A 22,562-nucleotide genomic window follows, 5' to 3' on the forward strand; every position below is an offset into this window, starting at 1 on the left:
TACTGCTGACAATGGGACCCCACTTCCATAAGGAAGCCAATGTCATCAATACTGCTGACAATAGGACCCCACTTCCATAAGGATGCCAATGTCATCAATACTGCTACCAATTGTACCCTACTTCCATAAGGATGCCAATGTCATCAATACTGCTACCAATGGTACCCCACTTCCATAAGGATGCCAATGTCATCAATACTGCTACCAATGGTACCCCACTTCCATAAGGATGCCAATGTCATCAATACTGCTACCAATGGTACTCCACTTCCATAAGGATGCCAATGTCATCAATACTGCTACCAATGGTACTCCACTTCCATAAGGATGCCAATGTCATCAATACTGCTACCAATGGTACCCCACTTCCATAAGGATGCCAATGTCATCAATACTGCTACCAATGGTACTCCACTTCCATAAGGATGCCAATGTCATCAATACTGCTACCAATGGTACCCTACTTCCATAAGGATGCCAATGTCATCAATACTGCTACCAATGGTACCCCACTTCCATAAGGATGCCAATGCCATCAACACTGCTGCCAATGGTACCCCAGGAGCCAACATTTTCATGTCCCAGTCGCTTGATACAGAAAGTTTGCAAATTCCAAAGAGGTTCTGGCATGACAAATCCAGCCTCTTCCTTGCTGGCTGAAATAACTTGACAAGCAGGTTTTTCATCCAAATTATTAAATGCTGAAACTGCATTCCTACCTCATATCTAACAAGCTGTTAAATTATTTCTGCAAACAAGTGGTGTAAAGAATGCAAGAGCAATAAGGCCAGCCACTGTGAAAGCGAGGGAAAATCGAGATCTTCTTCAAGTAATGTAAACAGATCTATCCCTTAAAAGCCTCTGTATCACAAATAGCAAACTTGTTCTAATGGATTTTAGAGGTGGAGATGTTAGGTCCATCATAATCTGGGCCACCATTCCATGGTTTCATTAAAATTTTGCCATTACAGATGGAAGGATATTAATCAGAACAAGGACCTCTTTGACCTTCAACTCAACCTACCATGGGTTCTGATATAGCTGGACAAGGCACCCTTCAAATCAGTGTTTTATAGCCTTCCTGACTCACCTTTCTTATGAGACCTGCTGCCAAGATATTTTAATCTTAACAGGATTTATGCCTTATCAGCTGACCTGCAATTTTGCAACAATGGTACATTTTTACTTATAACAATCCCTGGTTTAAGTACTAAGAATGGCCTCCCACTCATGGGAAACAGCCTTTTGTCAAGGAACCTCAGTTTTTGGATTCTTCTCCCACGTTCATCTTCAGGGCCCTCTTTGGGTAATGAAGTTGTACCTGAAGCCTACTGAGATGATCAAAAAAGGGAGATCCCATTTGTTCTTATCACTAAAAGAAGTAAGGTACAATATTTCAGTGCAGGCTCTTTCATCCTGGATCCATTGGGTTTCCCATTCAGACAAAGTGTAAATAACCCAAGACCAGATGAATTTCTTGCGCATATCGACTCACAAAGTTAGAGTATTTGCCACCAGCACATCATTCAAGTGAAACTGTTCCCTTACCAATGTCATTTAAGAAAAGCTGTGAGACAGAGACACAAGATAACTTTCTCCAGCTTTTACCTCTGAGACCCTTCATCCCATAGAGCTTGATTTGACTCTATGGGACCTATAGCTATAGCTCAACTGGGTACCTTAACCACTATTTTTATTGATAAAATTTGGCCAAAGTTAAAATAGTATTCAGCAACAATCTGATGGCAAGGTCAAAATTCGTCTTAATGAATCTAACATGTGCACAGTGTACACAGAATTAAATTGTACTCTTATCCATAAGTTGGCAAGACACTTGTATCTAAATAATAAGTAAATAAATTAAATATGAAACCTTTCTAAATTCTATATATACCAATATCTACGATTCCATCTAATCTTTGACCCTGCCATCAAACTGCAACAGTAAATAAACTGACATGAAAGAAACGAGAGATAAGTGCTCTTAAGATCACTGGAATTTAGGGATTAGAAAAGAAGCCAGGTTGCAATAGGATCAAGCTTGTGATTGATAGGTACAGACAAACATGAATTTAGTTATCATTCGATTAAATGGTATATTGTTACCTTGTTGGGATCTAGTTTCTCTCTCTCCACAGTGTTGGAGTCCTTAATCATCTGCACGCTGTCATAACCAAATCTTTCTCCATAGAAACTCTAAAACATGGAAAAAGATAAAGGATCTTCAAACTTTGTAAAATACTTTGGTATTTATAATGTAAGAAACAAAAGAACAAATAGCAGCAATTTCAAAGGCAATCCACCACAAAATTGAGAAGCTTCTTATTACATATTACACACAACTCCCAACACCCACCCCAAGCACTGCATATTGTCTGTTTGTATGTATGTATGTGTATGTATGACTAACTTTATTTCCTCTTCAACAGAAACTATGTCAGGTTTATCAAATTTAGAATACATGATCATGAAACACAAGAAAGAATCAAATTACAAAATAAAAGAAATGCTTTGTCAACTAATACATTAACAAAATGGAACTTCTAACTGAAGTACAGCCATATAACATGACTATACAAATATCAGAACTGGTACTGTTTAGCGTGGTATAGCACTTGCATTCTTAAAACATATACCTAATGCTAGTAATGATACAAAGAATGCAAGTACTTGCAATATCCATTGTTAAAGTATGTTTGTATGTATGTCTTGATGGATGGATGGTTGGCTGGCTGGCTGGCTGGATGGATGGACGGATGGATGGATTAGGTTCAATGGCATGTCAGCATAATCCTGAATATTAAAAGTTCCATTTTTTTTAATTTCTCTCCATTATTTAAACATGCCATATGGAAATGATGGAGAACACAGACACCCAGATCATGATTTAAGGCTTAAGTCTATATCCACAACAGTTCAAAAGAGGATGACTGATAATTCAATACAATTCACTGAATTTATCATTTATCAATTTTCACCTCACTCCAACCTAATTATACTAAAATCTTTTGTTTGGGATTCCGACCTCCAAACGGTGGGAGATTTCTGGAAGCTTGGTTATGGAAGGTTCCTTGTAAACAAATTCCTCTCCATCAAGATCTCCAAACTTGTTGCCATAGAAACCAACACGGAAGTAGGTGCCAAACATACGCTTCCCTTCCTGAAATAAATAAATAAATAAATAAATAAAAGAACATTTCATGATGAAAAACCATGTTTCTCATTTTCTTCCTTCTCCCCATTCCTTTACCACATCACAAGGAAAAGAAACAAAACAATCCATTGAATGCATAGTAAACAGCTTAAATCTATTGTCACAACAGTAGAGGACAACCGATAAATGATCAGTAAATAGTCCTCTGTAAAACACACAACATATCATATACCACAAGCATGATTAGGGCTTTTACGACTGACCTAGATGATCTCATTGTGCTACCACAGTAGACAGTAGAAGATTGTTTGATTTGGATTTTTAACGTAGCTTTAACAATTTTTCAGTCATTTTGCTACGATGTCTGCAGTGTGGCAGTTTAAAGTGATGTCCAGCACTGGGGCATCATGCCGCAGACAAATAGCATGATGTTCCCACTCAGTCACATTATCCTGACACCAGGCCGAACAGTCCTAACACTAGCCTCTTAATGCTGAGCGCCAAGCGAGGCAGCTGTTAGTACCACTTTTGTAAGTCTTTGGTATGACACAGCTGGGGATCGAACCCACAACCTCCCTCATCCGAGGCAGACGCTCTAACCACTTGGCCACCGGAGTGGTTTACAGTAGAAGATAAAGGAAGTGATAAGGGTAACGATGAATTAAACACAATAGCAGAAAAACTAAGCACATTTTCAGATATTTTTTCTCATGTTGTTAAAAAAGAATGTCTTAGCATTATTTTAATCCATTAGAGAATTAGAAAATTTAATTGGTTTTTTATAAATAAATAAGCTATAATAGCTCTGGCTAATATGGAGTCTGCTTAATCCTCCTACCTGTGGTTGGATCTGACTTATGATTTGTTTTACCATGTTACAAACTATGTGAAAGGGATAATGAGAAACTACTTTCAAGCTATCTTATCACAACAGCTATACATCTTTGATAACTCATGCACAGCCAGGTCACAAAACAAAGACCACAGCATATGCACAGGTTCAAGATACTGAGATAAGTCTGAAAAGTTTGGAAAGAGATGAATGGCATGATGAGAGAATGTGAGGAGGAGGTTTCGATGGTTGAATACTCATTTTATAACTGCTCTGGGAATAATGGTGAAACAAATAATAATTCCTAATGAAGTTGTTCACTTTTCAATATAAATTACCTTTCTCTTTATTTATAACCAATCCCTGAAAGATCTTTAAAAACATTACTCCAAGAGGTTTCAGTACACAGCACATGTGCACCAGTCCCTGAACACATGCCACTTTCCACCAGAAGCCTTCAAAGATTGAAATTCCTTTCGTCACCGAGCTCTCCTGACAAGAATCAGGCATGAAGAAGGAGCCTAGTCTGGACAAAGATTGAAAAGCTGTGACTATGGCGTTGTTTGAGCAGGTTTGACTTCACCCATAATTTCTGGGCACACTAATTGCTAGACTGAGTATGTCACTCATCCTGGACTTGTCCCATCTGTGAGGGACTATCATCTGAGAGGGACTCCCATCTGAGAGGGACTACCATCTGAGAGGGACTCCCATCTGAGAGTGACTCCCATCTGAGAGAGACTCCCATCTGAGAGGGACTACCATCTGAGAGGGACTCCCATCTGAGAGGGACTACCATCTGAGAGGGACTCCCATCTGAGAGGGACTACCATCTGAGAGGGACTATCAAAATCAGTTTAAAAATGTGAGGTGAATATGTAAATAGTGTAATTTCTGGAGGGTTTTTCCAGAGGAATTCCTGTCATGAGCCAATACTTGATGCAACACTGATGTAACAATAATACTGTTCTGGTCATGAACCTAACTTTAAAAACTGAGTTGACCGGAAAGGTTGTACCACTGGGTCATTTGCAACATGGCAAATGAAAAGACCAGAAGAATCAGATCTGCAACTGCAATAAGCAAACCAAAGAGCTGCAGGAACTCTTGCTGTAATCTACTCACTGTTGGAAAAAAACTCAACAAATTCAATAATCTGTACCACGCATATGTGAGAGAGACAGATAATGTTGAGACTGGTGATAAACTCCTTGCCCAGGTGGGCAAAATGATGGAATGGGTCAAGATCCAGCCTTTTCAATTCACTAAAAAGCCTAGGTAACCTAAAAGGGGCAGGAGATCATTCCTGCTGTTCTCCAGAATAGAACTCACCATGCTTTTGGAGGATGTCTTCCAAATATGCTGCAGTCATTATTAAGGAAGTCAACTAGAACAGGGCAATGATGCAGCTGATAATTTATTTAAATGCCAATAAAATGATGTTGACACTAAATTGGAGTGCATGAGACTGGTATGTTCTTTCCTTGGTAGGCAAAGCAAAGGAGCTTGCACCAAGCTGGGTGAATTGGGACATGGAAATATGTATCCATCAATTCTAGACTGATCATAAACATACCTGCCATAATATACTGTGTCACAAGAAAAACACAATCTTTTTGGAATCCCAAATTGCCCAACATGGTCATTTTGAAAAATACGGTTTTCCAGAATTTTAGCACCAAATTTTTTCAACATAAAAACCCTGTTTCTTGACCAATGATGCCTCTAATCTATAGTATGTATGAGCAGTAAACAGGTATTGCTCAGAGCTCAGCTAAACCTATCCTCAGGGCAAACGACTGATATAGTGGCAATTAAAAGGTAAGGAAGTGTGAGATAAAAACAGCCACCATTCAGAGATGATTTAATTGGTTCACACAATAACTAGGGTGATGTGTCATGTCAAATTCTGCTGTGGGAGAGTACACAAAGTAGAACAACCCGATTCATCTCTAGTCAGGTATCAATGAGATATCCTGAAGAACATATACTGCTACACATCATTGCATGTCTGTGTTGTGTTCTACTGATTACTCCTAACAAAATGCATTGACCTAGATCTCCTTGCACATTATGCATTAGTATACCTGGGTCAGTGAAGTATTGGATCCAACTTACATATGAGCAAGTATCATACTCTAAAAACAAGCAAGTCTGTTTAACAGATTAACAAGAGACTGTCATTCCCAGTCTTTTGTTAAGTAAAAAATTAAAAACTAAAAATGAGCTTTAATCCAAATAACTTAACACTACCTTATGGATATGTGGAAGTATCAATATGTGAATGTATTGACGTATCTACATGCACAATGATGCCAAAGTACATGCTATGCAGAGCTTCTGTAGGTAAAAATTACAAGTATGATCAGTATGCTTTTTTTTTAGCGTCCTAAGTATTGCTTATGTCTATGTTTAGGCAAACAACAATGACAACTAGAAAGCTGCTTATGATGCAGTGGAAATCTTGGTAGAAATACCTGTCCACCTCCTTCATGATATCATTACTGAATATGACATCATACTCCAATTTACACAAGATTTCATGCTGTGACACACCCACAATCACACCCATCTCTTAGGATCTCACCTGTCTGATGATCTGGTTGAAGGCTTCCTGCAGTTTGCCATGAATGTGGGCCAGTTTCTTATAGTCCCTATTGGCCTCATGGATGTTATTTAAGATCTTGTACACATGGTTGACTGACTCGTACATTCCAGCCTGAACAGAAAAAAATAATATGTGAATTATGAAGTGTGTTTCATGCTGGGAAAGTTTAAACAATATGTTAACAAAGCCACATAGGAAAAAGTTTTTCATACATACAGCCTTTGGAAAATATCAATATGAATTACGCATGTTAATTACTGCATCAATATGAATAGTTGTGCAAAAATAATGACCATGCAACCATATCTAGGTAATTAATGAAAGTTTTTATACCACAAGATTTAAAAAAAATTCTGTGCCAGCACAAAATAAAGCAAATTTTTCCATTATGTTTCTCCAAGAATACTTACCCAATCAGATTCACTTTAGGATATATAATCCTGCTAACTCCCAAATCCAGCTCAACATAAAGGTGCAAATTTGTGTTTTGGTCTACATCACATAGACAAAGGGCAATAACTCTTTCCTATTACTTCCCCTTGTTACCACTAAGTGTCACTAGTGCTTAAGCTGAGAGAAATATCCAACAAGGATGTTCACATAGCAATGTGGCTGGACAAGTTTTTAAGTAATATTATTGGGTAAGTATTCTTGGAGAAAGAATGTACTGGAAAAGTTTCCTTTCTCCTTCAAATATATTCCTTGATCACATTACTGTCAGAAGAATAAGTAATAGGCAGATGAATGAGCATCCTATCTATACCTTGGTTATCTTTCAAGGGAATAAAATGGTTGAATTCCCTTTGCAAATGATAAACTGCTCTTCTAACTTGAAAGCAACACAGCCCACAGTTATGGCATCTGTAACTTCTCTAACCAGTTATGAAGTTGACTATTGAATTTTTCTTATGGACTAAATTTCACTGGTAAATCCATTGAAACCAAGAGGCTACACTGGTTTTAATTGGATCTGGTGGCCATTTGGCTGCCACCACAGGCTCTACCAGATTCAGAATTTGTCTCTGCAAAGCTCAATAGCTTCGATCACGTTTTGGATTAAAATGTTATGTTTGAGTGTGTGTGTGTGTGTGCGATTTGGATTTTTGATGAAGCTTTAACAATTTTTCAGTTATATCACTATGATGTCTGCAGTGTGGCAGTTTATAGTGATGCCTAGCACAAGGGCATCATGTCACAGACATATAGCATGATGCCCCACCCAATCACATTATCCTGATACCAGGCTTACCAGTCCTAACAATAACCTCTTAATGCTGAGTGCCAAGCGAGGCAGTTGTTAGTACCATTTTTGTAAGTCTTTGGTATGACTCAGCTGGGGTTTGAACCCACAACCTCCCGCATCCGAGGCAGACCCTCTAACCACTACGCCACCAGAGCGGTCAAATGTTATGTTTGAAAGCAAAACTCAGATATCACTCAAACTGCATGAGCTGAAATCCTCATGAGGCGATTCTAATCTTATGAGACCTCAGAGTATGCCAAGCATATTACCCATTTCTGCCATAAAGATGTGGTTTGAGGGGTGATATCCTGCTTCCCAGCCATAACTGGGAGAAAATGTTTATGTGTGCTATGACTTGCCTCAAGGTCAGACTCATTAAAGTTCATGAGAAAACTGAGATGAGTCAAATGGGATAGGAGATTGTTTCTACCTTTCAGAAGAATAGAACTTACTGCAGATTTCTGGAGGATATCATACATCTTGAGCTTCAGCAGAAAAATGTATTGGTTGAGGCAATTCAGTTTAGCTTTAATTTGCAATCGGCCTTTTGTATAAGGAAAAGCCTTGAATAAAACCCCTGACAGTGTGGTTTTCTCACAATCATAATCTCCATTGCACTTTTGTCAATAAGTGACCATATCCTGCCCTTCTCCTGATCTGACAGTATGGCTGTCAGAAGGGAAGGGAAAGAAAGATGAAGGTTTAGGGTAAATGAAATCCGAAGCCCTTTGAAATGACTTGGATCGCCTATTAATCTTGAGGAATAGGTTGATCCAAGATTGAAAATGCAAGTGTTTGGCACCCACTGGTACACTGTCTGCAGGCAATGAGGTTGGTAGGTCAACATCAAGATATGAGGTTTGGATGAGCAGAAATTGTAATTTCTTGCCCCCCTCATCAGATTGCCTCCTAAACTGGTTAGACTGTTGCCTCTTGGCATTAGATTGAGACATGAAATGAACCTGTGAGGTAAAAAATCCATTTCTTAGCTTGTCTACTGTCATTCTACTGTGGCATGGGCAATTGATCTTAAAAAACTGTGCAGTGTGGGTGGTGAGTTGGAGTAATGGTAGGCATAAAAAGCATCATCCTTAATGCCAGGTCATGATGTGGCTTAAGTGACATAGAATGCAAACATGTGCCACATTTACAGAAGCAGTCAGCATAATCACCATAGAATGATGAGCTTCCCTGTTAATGACCTGAGCAATTCTGGCCGTTGCCTGCCATGCATACTCCTTACCTGATATTTTGGCCAGTCGGAAAATTGCTAAAGAGGCCATGTTTAACATCAAAGATGTGGGAACAACAATTTGAACCTACTTTGATGTGGAATGAAACATATTCTTATTCACTTGATAAAAGAGCAGGGCAGACTGCTACTAAATTCTTATCCACTTTATAAAAGAGCAGGGCAGACTGCTACTAAATTCTTATCCACTTCATAAAAGAGCAGGGCAGACTGCTACTAAGTTCTTATCCAGACCCAAGAATTCAGTATGAAAGGCAATCAACACAATGAAAATGTTGCTGGCATGTGGCTTTTGTTTTAAAAAAATGCCTTAGCATTCCCCAGATCACCGACTCTTCCACATATACATCATTAATCTTCCAGATCATCACTGAAAAAGCAGTATGAAGGATGAAGTCTCTTCCTCATTGTCAATATTGAAGCTTTGACCTTATAGTCACATATGGCAGTAGGGTTTGGATGGCAGCCTTAAAGTTTAACTCAGTCCATTCCATGGTGGGATCTGAGTAAGGCTGTGCTTTACAAGCATCTTCACACTCTCTATGTGTAGTGTAATGTTCCAGTGCTGCCTCATTATCTAGATAAAACATCAATGGTGGCACTGATGATGCAATGCCATCATCTTTTTATAAGACATAGTAACTTCTCAGTGGGTAAGTCATAATCATATGGAATGCTGGCTCTGCCAGACAAATTTCTCGAGCCAGGACACACAGCTGGTTCACATGAAGCATGGCTGGCACAGTTGCCAGTCATGCAGAATGCAGTCCAGACAGCGCTGTTAATGGTCATGCCATAAACATGGCTGGCTGGACGGATCTATCACTAAAATCCACATCATTATTTTGCTCTCTGATTTCGGCAGAAGCAACATCTCACACCAGATTCTGTTTTCAGATGAGTGCTTAATGCATCTGAGTTGTTTTTGTGAGATTTTCTTTGGCCTACTTCTGTAAGACAGTGGCCCATAGATTCTTGGACCACACTGCGCACACACTGCAAGATAAGGATAAAGTACATTTTGTACCCACCAGACACCACTCATGTGTGTCTTCACTGGCCATGAACTTCTTGCATTTATGGCACACTGTTATCATGTTTCACTTAAAAGACACAAAAAAACAAAAATTGCAGAGTGTTAATAAGTTACTAAAACAACACCCATTACTGAGTGAGTAAATTTGAAACACAACATGCATCAATGATAATGTGTTGTACCAACCTGTCTAAACAGACAAAGTCTGAGAATGAGACAAATTCATGAAAATATTGGAAACAAATTGAAAACTAATGTATACCACCTGTAGAGGAATGATTATTACACATCATAAATCCCAATTCTAAACAGATGTTAAAATTCATATCGATACTGGCATGGATTTAAGGGAGGTTTTTTGCATGATGTTCACTTTACAACAGCAAAGCTAAAGACTAGCTTGTGGCAGCATGGAATTTAATAGTTAAAGCCATTTGTCTATACGATATAGACGTAAAATCTGAATGTTAATCTTTTAGGGCTGGATTTGGCAGGTAGCAGGCTCATTTCCCTAACATTAATGTGATCAGGGAACATATTCAATGGAGAAACGCATGAATAAACCAATAAGAATATAAAAATTAATGTAGTAGTTGTAGTAGTAGTATAATTAAATTCATTTTTTTTAAATAAACAAGACATGGGACATTTGCTACATTTCCAAGAAGTGGGTGCAGTTGAAGATATTTGTTCATATTTCAAAAAGATACACTGCAATCTTTAAAATCTAAAGCTAAAATATCCTGAAATTAGTACCTTAACACATGAATCAGAGTTTGGTAGGATGACAAATTTCTATTTCTAGATTTAATACTGAAAAGGTTTTCTCATATGGCATTAATGTACTGTTATGTATATTAAATTGTATTGTTTGTTGGCTATTTCTCCATGACTATGTTATCCATATCTGTATTTTGTAATTGACCTTAGTCCAAAATCAAGTTAATGGTCTACCTGACCAGTGACATTTATTTTGTAAACAACATCAGATGTAACTAAAATTTCTCTAAGATTAAATATTCTGATCATTATTAACAGTAAATATGTTTACTTTGATTTAAGTTAAAGATAGTCTTGATTTTGACCTTAGAAGCTTCCACAATGGAAGTTTCCTATAAGCTGTTGGAGTATTTTCATATTTTCAGAAAATAGCAATAACGACCTAGGTTAAGTGGAGGGTATATAATCATGTTTACCTTAGAATTACTCATCATCGCCTTAACATCTGAAGCAGAATCGTTTTTACTGTTGTCTTCAGTTTTTGATTTGGATGGATTAATTTATTCAAATTATTATTCCACTGGAATTACAAAGTGCTGTATTATATTCTTGGACTGGAACATTAATTTGGAATTATAGTGAATTCAGACATGAAAATTTTGGATTATATTATTTTGCTAGATCAAATATCTGTTAAAACATCACCATACTCCTGGCCATTGACATATTAGCATGTTCAATGCTACAGGCACATCAACACATTCAATATCGGAATTTATTTGGAATACCACTGGAATTCAATTAGAACTTTATACATTTGCACTTGTTATAGAACTTTTAGGACTATTGGGGATTAGTTCACAATACTGTAAAGTTAAATTTTCACTTTGTATTCTAGGGAAATAAATTATTTGTTGAATTTGACAAAACTTGCTGGTTTTCACTCTTGTCTCTTACTTAGTTTCACACCATAGAGTTGTAACAGAACTTTTGAAAAGTTAGTCAGATTTTTTTACCTTAAAACAACAGACTAGGCCATAAAAGCTGACATGTAAGTTGCATTCTGATTTTTTCCATCTTAAAACAACAGACTAGACCAAACAAGCTAACATGTAAGATGCATTCACATTTTTCCATCTTAAACCAACAGACTAGACTATACAAGCTGACATGCAGGGTCCTGGGTGGCTGAGTGGTCTAAGGTGTTCACCTTTACAGATCACTGACATTTCATCTCTGTTCACATGGGATTAAGTCTCAAGCTGGGTCAATGTGGGTATATGAGAAAGCCTGCCAGTAGCTTCCTGCAGGTCAGTGGTTCTTCTTGGGGTTTTCTTGGGTTCTTCCTCCACCATACATACTGGTCACCATGTATAGCCTATCATGTGCTATAAAATGGCATTAACTCACAAAAACAATAAAATCAACAAGCTGGCATGCAAGTTGCATTCAGATTTCTATCTTAAAATAATAGACTAGACCATACAAGCTAACAAAATTGCATTCAGATTATTCTGCCTTCAAACAAAGGACTGGACCTGACAAGCTAAGGCTCTGATTTTTCTACCTTAAAACAAAGGACTGGACCATACAAGCTGAGGTTCATTTATTTCTATACTTAAACAAAAGACTAGGACAGACTAGATGAATTTCAGATCATTTTACACTGAAACAAAAGACTGGACCTGACAAGATGAGGTTCAGTTCTTTCTATATTTAAACAAAGGACTGGGCCACACAAGATGAAGTTCAAATCCTTTTACACTGAAACAAAAGACTGGACCTTACAAGATGACATACAGGTAAAGTGCTAAAAATATCAAAGCAATGAAGATAAAAAATACAAATAATAAAACTACATTCCAACACACTATTTAAGAATTAGGCTTAATAGTTTACAGGATAGATAAAGCCATACAGAATATAAAGAATACATAAGAATTTCCTTTCTGGTTTTAAAAACTAATACCTTATAGTGATGTGATTTTAATCAATCTAAATGCTGCTTACAAAGGCTTGGTAAAAGTTTTTAATTATATTCAAGCCTGGGTGGCTGAATGTTAACATATAGGAATCAGCCAACTTTGAGGAAATGGGTGAGTTCTTGCAATTTACACGATATCTTCAAAGAATCCAGTGTTAGGCTATTATGGACAAGCATCACGAGGAAGGGATCTTAGCTCGACCTTATTACCCTTATTTTAAACAAAGTGATCAAGATTGTATGAGAAAAAAACTCTTTTAAATATAAAAATTAAGAAATCATCAACCCTTGTATGGAACAAATTTTCTGGTCCATTGTTCACTTTCTTGCTGTGAACATAATGTTCTGGCAATATGGTGTGGTAAATTTGTTACTTACCATATTAAAGCAGCTGGCTGCCTGTTCTAGAAGCCCTAGAAGTCCTGCCTCAGTGAAATACATTCCTGTACAGATTCCTTCCTCGTCTGGTGACACCACATCATCTGACACGGCACTCTCCTCCAACACATTGGAAGTGATTTTCTGAAAGAGGAATCAACAGTTACCTTCATTCATTAAAATTCTCATAACAAGGAATGTAGATTGAAATATAAAGTTGTCTATTTTCTTTCATCAGGAAGCAGATAACTGGCAACTGAGACAATTGAGAAGGAGTGAAATAAGGGGATGCTTAAGTACCCAATATTATACTGCATCAAATTTTTAAAAAATTTGATAAACAATTGGGATAATCAATGCTGAACTGTAGAACCTGTGACAAATGAGCTTTCTATTCTGGCTTTATTGCCAATGTTTCTTTATTCTGTACAAATATGTGATCTAATTGTTGTTCTCAAATTGTAAAGAAGCACGAGTCGATGTGTAACTATTAGAATTAACACTTTCACCATAATTATGCAGGAATTGATGTTAACATGTATTATATCAAATTCTGTGTATCATCTGCTCCAGAGAAGTTGACAAAATAAATGATATAATAGGTCAATATAAAACATGAAATTATAGGATGTTTTTAACAGCAGAGAAAAATGTTTTCTCTACATCTGACTTGCTTTTGACAAGCTACACAAAATTCTATTTAAATGTTAACAAAAAAATTATCACTGATCCAAAGATGTATATTTGAGTGTTACCTGAAAAGTTCTAAATATTTTGCATTAGCATTTGTTTCTTTTAACCTGTCATTACAGTTAAGACTGATTAATAGACAAAATAGCTTTGTTTAAAATTATATGCAAAGAGAACACCCATAGATATACGCATGTGATGTAACATAGGTAAATAACAGTGACCTAAAAATGTTGTTGGATAACATTTCTGCTAGTGAACAAACAGCATACTGTAAAATCTTGGTGCTCTTACTCTCCCACTGACATCAAAGCAACTTGGATAAAGTTCATGGATCCAATCATGTCAAATCCTACAATTCTGAGGTGGTTCCTTTTTTTAAAGCATGGTCATGAAGCCATGCAAGATGACCCATGTTCTGGAAGACCATTGTCAGAAATGGTGAACATGGAGTGGCTGCTGCAAAGTTGACAACTGATAAAGATGCTCGATACACATTGGAAGACATTTATCACAGACATTAGTTCATCTGCTGTTTTTAATATCCTTTGAAGCTCAAAAACGTTTGAGCAAAATGGGTCCTGCATTAATCGAAGGCTTATCAAAAACAGACTCGGGTTGAAACTGCCAAACAACTATTCACCAAATATGAAAAGAGTGACTAAGGGTATTTCAGTGACATTATCATAGTTGATGAAACATGGATTTACTTGTTTTGAATCCAAATCAAAAGGAAACAATAAAGTTTGGATTGAAGAAAATGATCAGAGACCACAAATAACTCAATGTAGCTGGACTGTCAAGTGAGTTTTAGAAGCATTATTTTCAATGTATAAAGCTAGGTCATCCTGGTATCTGCACCTAACTCTGATAGTGTTGCTGGACATTTCTAAGCCTACAAAGTGTTGCCAAAAGTTGTGGGACCCAACCAAACTGCCCGTCCATGGAACAGTATCAAACGTATCCATCCTCTCCATGACAACACACCAGCACATAAATCTTCAGTTGCAACAGACTTTGTGAAGGAACACAGCACCCAAACATTGCAACATCTTCTATACATCCCTGATTTTGCACCAAGTGATTTTTCGCTGAATCCTGTTATCAAAGATTCACTAAGGGGTATGAATTTTAAAGCTGCCACGCAGGTGGAAGTACAGTTTTCCAGCGTATGAACAGCTTACCCAAAAATGAATGCTAAAGGTCATTTAATAAATGAATAATGAGACCAAGAAAGTGTGTTAATGTACATAGGGAGTACAATGAGGAGATGCACTGTCACACTATTCACTAATATTAAAGAACTTTGTTGTACAGCACACTAATATTTAAAACTTTCTAAAGATTCCTTGCATTTTGTAACTATCTTTTCTGACAATAATAATAACAGAAGACAGTTAAAGATCATGCAAACTAAAAACCCAAAGAAACATGCAATCTTCGTTTTGCAGTAGTTGGTTAGTAGTCTGTTTTTCCTAACTTCACAAATGGAAATCTTGAATCCAGATAGGAAGCTTGCTACCATAATGAAATAGTGTGATGTAGTCTACTACTGATGCAGTCAACTATTGATGAAGTCTACTACTGATGTAGTCTACTACTGATGTAGTCTACTTTTGATGTAGTCTACTATTGATGTAGTCTATTAATGATGTAGTCTACTACTGATGCAGTCTACTATTGATGTAGTCTACTACTGATGTAGTCTACTTTTGATGTAGTCTACTATTGATGTAGTCTATTAATGATGTTGTCTATTATTGATGTAGTCTACTACTGATGCAGTCTACTATTGATGTAGTCTATTAATGATGTTGTCTACTATTGATGTAGTCTACTACTGATGTAGTCTACTACCGATGCAGTCTCTATTGATGTAGCCTACTACTGATGCAGTCTACTACAGATACAGTCTACTGATGATGCAGTCTACTACTGATGTAGTCTACTTTTGATGTAGTCTACTATTGATGTAGTCTATTATTGATGTAATCTACTTTTGATGTTGTCTACTATTGATGTAGTCTACTACTGATGTAGCCTACTACTGATGCAGTCTACTATTGATGTAGTCTATTAATGATGTTGTCTACTATTGATGTAGTCTATTAATGATGTTGTCTACTATTGATGTAGTCTACTACTGATGCAGTCTACTGATGATGCAGTCTACTACTGATGTAGTCTACTTTTGATGTAGTCCACTATTGATGTAGTCTATTAATGATGCTGTCTACTTTTGATGTTGTCTACTATTGATGTAGTCTACTACTGATGTGGTCTGCTACTGATGCAGTCTACTATTGATGTAGTCTATTAATAATGTTGTCTACTATGGATGTAGTCTATTAATGATGTTGTCTACTTTTGATGTTGTCTACTACTGATGTAGTCTACTATTGATCTACTATTGATATAGTCTACTAATGATGCAATCTACTATTGATGCAGTCTACTGCTGTGAAGAAACATCTAAAATACACAATAGGATATTTACCTGTATCAACTGATTAAGGGATATATTTAACTTAGTGGGTGAAAAACAGCATTTTCATGAGTTGCAAAGCCACATGTGATTTAGTTTTTCACTCATATTTTGTCAAAATATTGTGAAACACATTTTTCACTGTGGCATTACTTCACAAGGAACATAACAATGGCATCAACATTCCTTATAAACTTAAATTTTAGTGGTTGAAATATATAATGTGCTATCCAATAGCATGTCACACATGCAGATGTAAAATGAAGCCTTGCAATACCTGGAAGTCCACACAGCCGACAGGCAGATAGGGCTTGTCCTCCAACATATTGAGATATTCAGCAATCAGACCTGCTGAGTGAATTAGGCAGTGGGCTGCCTCTGCATGGTTATTTCTCTGAAAGTAAAAAAAAAAATCATAGAGGCCAGTGTCCAAACAGAAAGTCCCCTAAAACATGCTTTTAGCAACTTAGCAGACATCAAAATTATCAGGAAAGACAGAGTGATACAGTATGCAGAAACGTGCAGAAAACCCTTTCTTACTTGTGAATAATTCTACAATGAAAATGATTTTCTGATGCTCAGAATAACATTGCCAATTTGAAAACATGTACTGATTTATCATAAAGCAATTCTCGATATTGACCACTGCATGACCTTTCTATATTCACATCAGTTCATGCGGGCAATATAACAATCAAATTTAATGAATTTATTTCCTCTGCCTACCATGAAAAGGTCATAAAAAGTATACAATGATTGGATTTATTGCTATTCTAACAGAGCAGTAGTATTACTGAGAAGACGTAAAAGTAACCAAGATTCATGGCCCTATCTCAATGGGCACTGGATAAAAGCACGGAAAGATCTGGTTTTGTTTGGAATGGAGTTTTACAAGACAGCAAAACTTTTAAGGTTGGTCATATCAAGCCAACTAAATGCTTTTCCTAATGATACATCTCAGTTTACTGCAACTGATCCATGCTGATTAAATGATGGGAACTGAACACAAAACCTTTTGGTCGTCACTACAGAAAATGGGGAAAAACTGATCCTGGTCCTGCAGATATAACCCAGTACACAAAATGCCATCAAGCTGAGAAAAAAATCCTGCATTCCTGTACTTAAAACAGCTTGTAAGTTATAAAGCAGATAAAACAAAACATGAAAGTATTGACCGATGAACTTGAGGATATGGTAAACAGTACATTTTTTAGGCATGATATAATTTTATAAAACAAATCCATTTCTCTCCATTAGGTCTAATGTTATAGAATGGAAAGTGCAACTGAGAAAAACTTAAGCATTACAAAGAATGCTCTGCAAACTAACTCAACAAAGTTAATGGAGCATGAATAGTTGGTCAGTGTAACCTGTTGCCTGTAATAAGCAGTACCCTCCAGGTTGAACACACATCATGAAAAACAACAATACTGATAGAAAAGTGATACCCGATATCCATTTCTCACCCTGATCCTTTCATCACCTTTTGAACCATGTCTCACCATGGATCTTTTGTCACTGATGTTCATAGCTGGCTCTTTGATAACATAATTTGCAGGAAAAACATACTTTTTACCATATGTCTAATAGTTAAATCAGAATCCTCTACCTTTTTTCTCATTTATATAAAGTTAAATTTAGCTATTTCCATCTCATGGCAAATAACAGCACATTTTTCCACATACACCACTCCCTTGATATCTTGCACCCCAATAACTCACGAACTAATTAAGTGACGACCGTGTTTTGATAACTGACTTGCAGAAGTATTTGTTGCATTGTTGCACATAGTTAAAAGCTGGCCTCCTTTGTATTTTCACATTATGTCTTTTGAATCAAGTAAGGGAGGTGGAATAAAAGAAAATTTAAAAGGCATGCAAATCATACATACTTAAAATCTAGTGGCCCTGGTCATATGTCGGGCAAACTCACTTCAATTGATCAATTGAACAATATTATAAATGTTATGGTGTATGTTACATAAACTATCTTAAAATAACCGACTCATTCATAACTGTAATCAAAGATAGCAAGGCAACCAAGTGAAACGAATACTTCGTAAAATAAAGAGCTTGGTTTCACAGATACAGACAATTGCAGGCAAGCAAATTTCAGAGAATTCCTGAACTGGCACTTGGAGATATCATCATGGATGATAAGAAGTTTCACTATTACGTCCAATGAAATCATGACAGCAATATTTTAATAACTGAACAATATAAAAATTGAGATTTGACATGGACAATTGTCTCGCGAAATAAATGTTGATATTTTTTGAAAAAAGGAATCTTGTTTGGTGGTGCAGACCTGCTAACCCTGAGTCATTCTCAGTAAGGCAGTTGATTTTTTTTCTGTAAGTCTGACCAGTTTTCAGTAAGGTGAAACAAAATATCATAAACTGCTATTGTAAGGCTGGAAAATGTAATTAAAAGTTCGCTACTTGAAACATGCAGCAACAATAAATGTTATGTTCAAATTAAAAATTTGTAAAGTACGCATAGACTTTATTTACCACTAGTACAGTTGCAGAAACTTTAATTCCAAACCCTATACAATTCAATGGCTTGTTGCTATCTCTCAACTTGACATAATTCTTTTCCATTTCACATGATGGTGGCAATCATATCACCTGCCATCATACTAAAATTGGCATGTGATGTCCAATAAACGTAATTGTGTTCCTTCCAGCTTTTATTCACAAGCATCTGAGGACTCATTTTTATTCTTCTGTGTTGATTATTAACACTGTTCAAGAGGATTATTTTCCCTTTCATCCTAAACATGCATTGCTTGCTCGATGCCATTTTAACAAAAATTCTATAATCAACAATTTAATCAAGCACATGCTTCACATGAACAAATAGGTGCAGTTTAAAGCATCTGAGGTGCTGCTGTAAAGATAGTCTGGTTCCCTGACTAATTTCACTAATTCTAATATGAAACCTGGATCCAAATCAAACACAATGAACAAATTATCCAGACTTTTCAGCAATGGTCATTTTGCTTCTATGCATACCTCCATATTTTTAGGGTAATTTTCATAAGACTTACAGCAAAATTGTAAGAGTTGGCAGGTCTGGTGGTGTATCAACAGTTAGTCTAGTTCTCTGCCACTTTAGCTCTCAACTTGGTAGTATACTATTAAATACCATTCCGGAAACAGACTAATCAACAAAACAAAAAGCAGTGACATAATGCACAGATGTTTTCGCATATACGAGATGGTTGTTGAAACCAGTTGGAACGATCTTTCACATGTTGAATATTTTGAAAATAAATGTTATTTATACAGAATAACAAACAACTTCATTAGAAAAAGCGCTTTATTAACAATCATTATCAAGATGATTGTAAAACAAGGTTCAGTCATTAAATAGTCCAGTTCCCTAACACACACACCCATGATTTTCTCAATGTCTAAGTGGATTTTTTCAATTTTTATAGGTTTCTCTGTAACTCGCCCCATCGCTTATAGTGAAGTCTATGTTTGTGGACTTCATCATGCACGAGTTATCGAGGGAAAGGTGTACATTGGCTGAATCTTGATATTTAACTTATTTTCCCCTATTTAGTTTCTTAATTTCTAGATATTGGTAATAAATTGAAAATAAAACCTGTACAATTATGTCTTTTGTCAGTGATTATGTGTGTGTGTGTGTGATTTGGATTTTTAACATAGCTTTAAAAAAATTTCAGTCATATCACTACGATGTCTGCAGTGTGGCAGTTTTTAGTGATGTCTAGCACTGGGACATCATGTCGCAGACATGTAGCGTGATGTCCCACCCAGTCACATTATCCTGACACCAGGCTGATCAGTCCTAACACTAACCTTTTAATGCTGAGTGCCAAGTGAGGAAGCTGTTAGTACCATTTTTGTAAGTCTTTGGTATGACTCAGCCAGGGATCGAAACCACGACCTCCCACATCCAAGGCAGATGCTCTAACCACTAGGCCACTGAAACAGTACTAGTCAGTGATTAATTGCACTGCTAGTGAAATGAGTTACATAGAAAGCAAGACAGTTTTGAAGTTCCAAATGAGTTATGAGGAAAACAAGACAGTTCTGAAGTTCCAAAATGAGTTATGAGGAAAACAAGACAGTTTTGAAGTTCCAAAATGAGTTATGAGGAAAACAAGACAGTCTTTAAGTTCTAAATGAGTTATGAGGAAAACAAGACAGTTCTGAAGTTCCAAAATGAGTTATGAGGAAAACAAGACAGTTTTGAAGTTACAATTGAGTTATGAGGAAAACCAGACAGTTTTGAAGTGCCAAAATGAGTTATGAGGAAAACAAGACAGTCTTTAAGTTATAAATGAGTTATGAGGAAAACAAGACAGTTCTGAAGTTCCAAAATGAGTTATGAGGAAAACAAGACAGTTTTGAAGTTACAAATGAGTTATGAGGAAAACAAGACAGTTTTGAAGTTACAAATGAGTTATGAGGAAAACAAGACTGTCTTTAAGTTCTAAATGAGTTATGAGGAAAACAAGACAGTTTTGAAGTGCCAAATGAGTTATGAGGAAAACAAGAAAGTCTTTAAGTTATAAATGAGTTATGAGGAAAACAAGACAGTTTTGAAGTTACAAAATGAGTTATGAGGAAAACAAGACAGTTTTGAAGTTACAAATGAGTTATGAGGAAAACAAGACAGTTCTGAAGTTACAAATGAGTTATGAGGAAAACAAGACTGTCTTTAAGTTCTAAATGAGTTATGAGGAAAACAAGACAGTTCTGAAGTTCCAAAATGAGTTATGAGGAAAACAAGACAGTTTTGAAGTTACAAATGAGTTATGAGGAAAACAAGACAGTTTTGAAGTTACAAATGAGTTATGAGGAAAACAAGACAGTCTTTAAGTTATAAATGAGTTATGAGGAAAACAAGACAGTTTTGAAGTGCCAAAATGAGTTATGAGGAAAACAAGACAGTTCTGAAGTTCCAAAATGAGTTATGAGGAAAACAAGACAGTTTTGAAGTTACAAATGAGTCATGAGGAAAACAAGACAGTTTTGAAGTTCCAAATGAGTTATGAGGAAAACAAGACAGTCTTTAAGTTCTAAATGAGTTATGACGAAAACAAGACAGTTTTGAAGTTCCAAAAAGAGTTATGAGGAAAACAAGACAGTTTTGAAGTGCCAATTGAGTTATGAGGAAAACAAGACAGTTTTGAAGTTCCAAAATGAGTTATGAGGAAAACAAGACAGTTTTGAAGTTCCAAAATGAGTTATGAGGAAAACAAGACAGTTTTGAAGTTTCAAAATGAGTTATGAGGAAAACAAGACAGTTTTGAAGTGCCAATTGAGTTATGAGGAAAACAAGACAGTTTTGAAGTGCCAATTGAGTTATGAGGAATACAAGACAGTTTTGAAGTTCCAAATGAGTAATTCAAGAGACTGATCTTCTGAATACCCACACTGTCAATTAATGCTTAGAAAAAAATTCACATGCCACATGTTACATTTGTTTACAATTAAACAATTTGTTAAAAATAAAACCATATTTACCATATATGTTGGGACACCATAAATTAATTTTAAAAGTAAGTTTTTTTTGTACTATGTATGTTCTGGGGCATATCATTTATTTTCAAGTCGTAAGCTGTGGGACATCTTTCAAATCATTCAAAAATTACATGCAATAAAATGCACTCAAAATGAAACTTTATTTAAGAAAAATATTAAACTGTGTATTTGAGATAAAAATCTTCAATCTAAAGCAGCATCACCTCATCAACTCAACCCTTCTCCTGCACACATATGATCCATCTTTTCAGTGCATGAATATATTTTAGTTCCCTCGATCTATGAAAAATTATCACTGGAGGCAACACATCTACTGCTATGAAACTGAAAGGGATAAAGTTAGATTTTTTAAAATCTATACCAGTCATGCAAATTCTCACACTTTTAGTCCATGTCAATGATCGTATTGTCAGGGATATCATCCTCTTCTTGCCTTCACAAATTCATAAGATGATTTTATTTTCTCCTCCAAATCTACCGGAAGATGCTTGGTCATCAATGTCCATGCACAAAGCACTATATTGTGTCACTTTAAAAACTGTTCCATTGTTTCAATTTTTTTCAAAATTCCTGTGAACACTACCGGTACATAGGAACTAAAACTGGTTTCCTTCTGTCAGCCAATTGTGTACATTAAAAAAAAAATCAGCACACTT

At 36.2% G+C, this 22,562-nt stretch overlaps 1 protein-coding gene across 4 annotated transcripts in view; it reads right to left on the minus strand.

Moving 5' to 3' along the window:
* The window catches only part of LOC149807910 (dedicator of cytokinesis protein 7-like), a 184,966-nt gene that overhangs the window by 26,222 nt on the left and 136,182 nt on the right, over window positions 1-22,562 (minus strand). For all 4 annotated transcript variants that reach the window (XM_089971876.1, XM_089971895.1, XM_089971866.1 and 1 more), the window contains 5 exons: window positions 16,660-16,776; window positions 13,208-13,351; window positions 6,574-6,705; window positions 3,026-3,160; window positions 2,107-2,196 (listed from right to left, as the gene is read on the minus strand). In XM_089971876.1, coding sequence (XP_089828002.1) covers window positions 2,107-2,196; window positions 3,026-3,160; window positions 6,574-6,705; window positions 13,208-13,351; window positions 16,660-16,776 — 618 coding nt within the window. The remainder of the gene's footprint in view (window positions 1-2,106; window positions 2,197-3,025; window positions 3,161-6,573; window positions 6,706-13,207; window positions 13,352-16,659; window positions 16,777-22,562) is intronic.

Source organism: Sinohyriopsis cumingii, chromosome 1, assembly GCF_028554795.1.
Source record: "Sinohyriopsis cumingii isolate HCF-2022 chromosome 1, ASM2855479v2, whole genome shotgun sequence".
NCBI lineage: Eukaryota > Metazoa > Mollusca > Bivalvia > Unionida > Unionidae > Sinohyriopsis > Sinohyriopsis cumingii.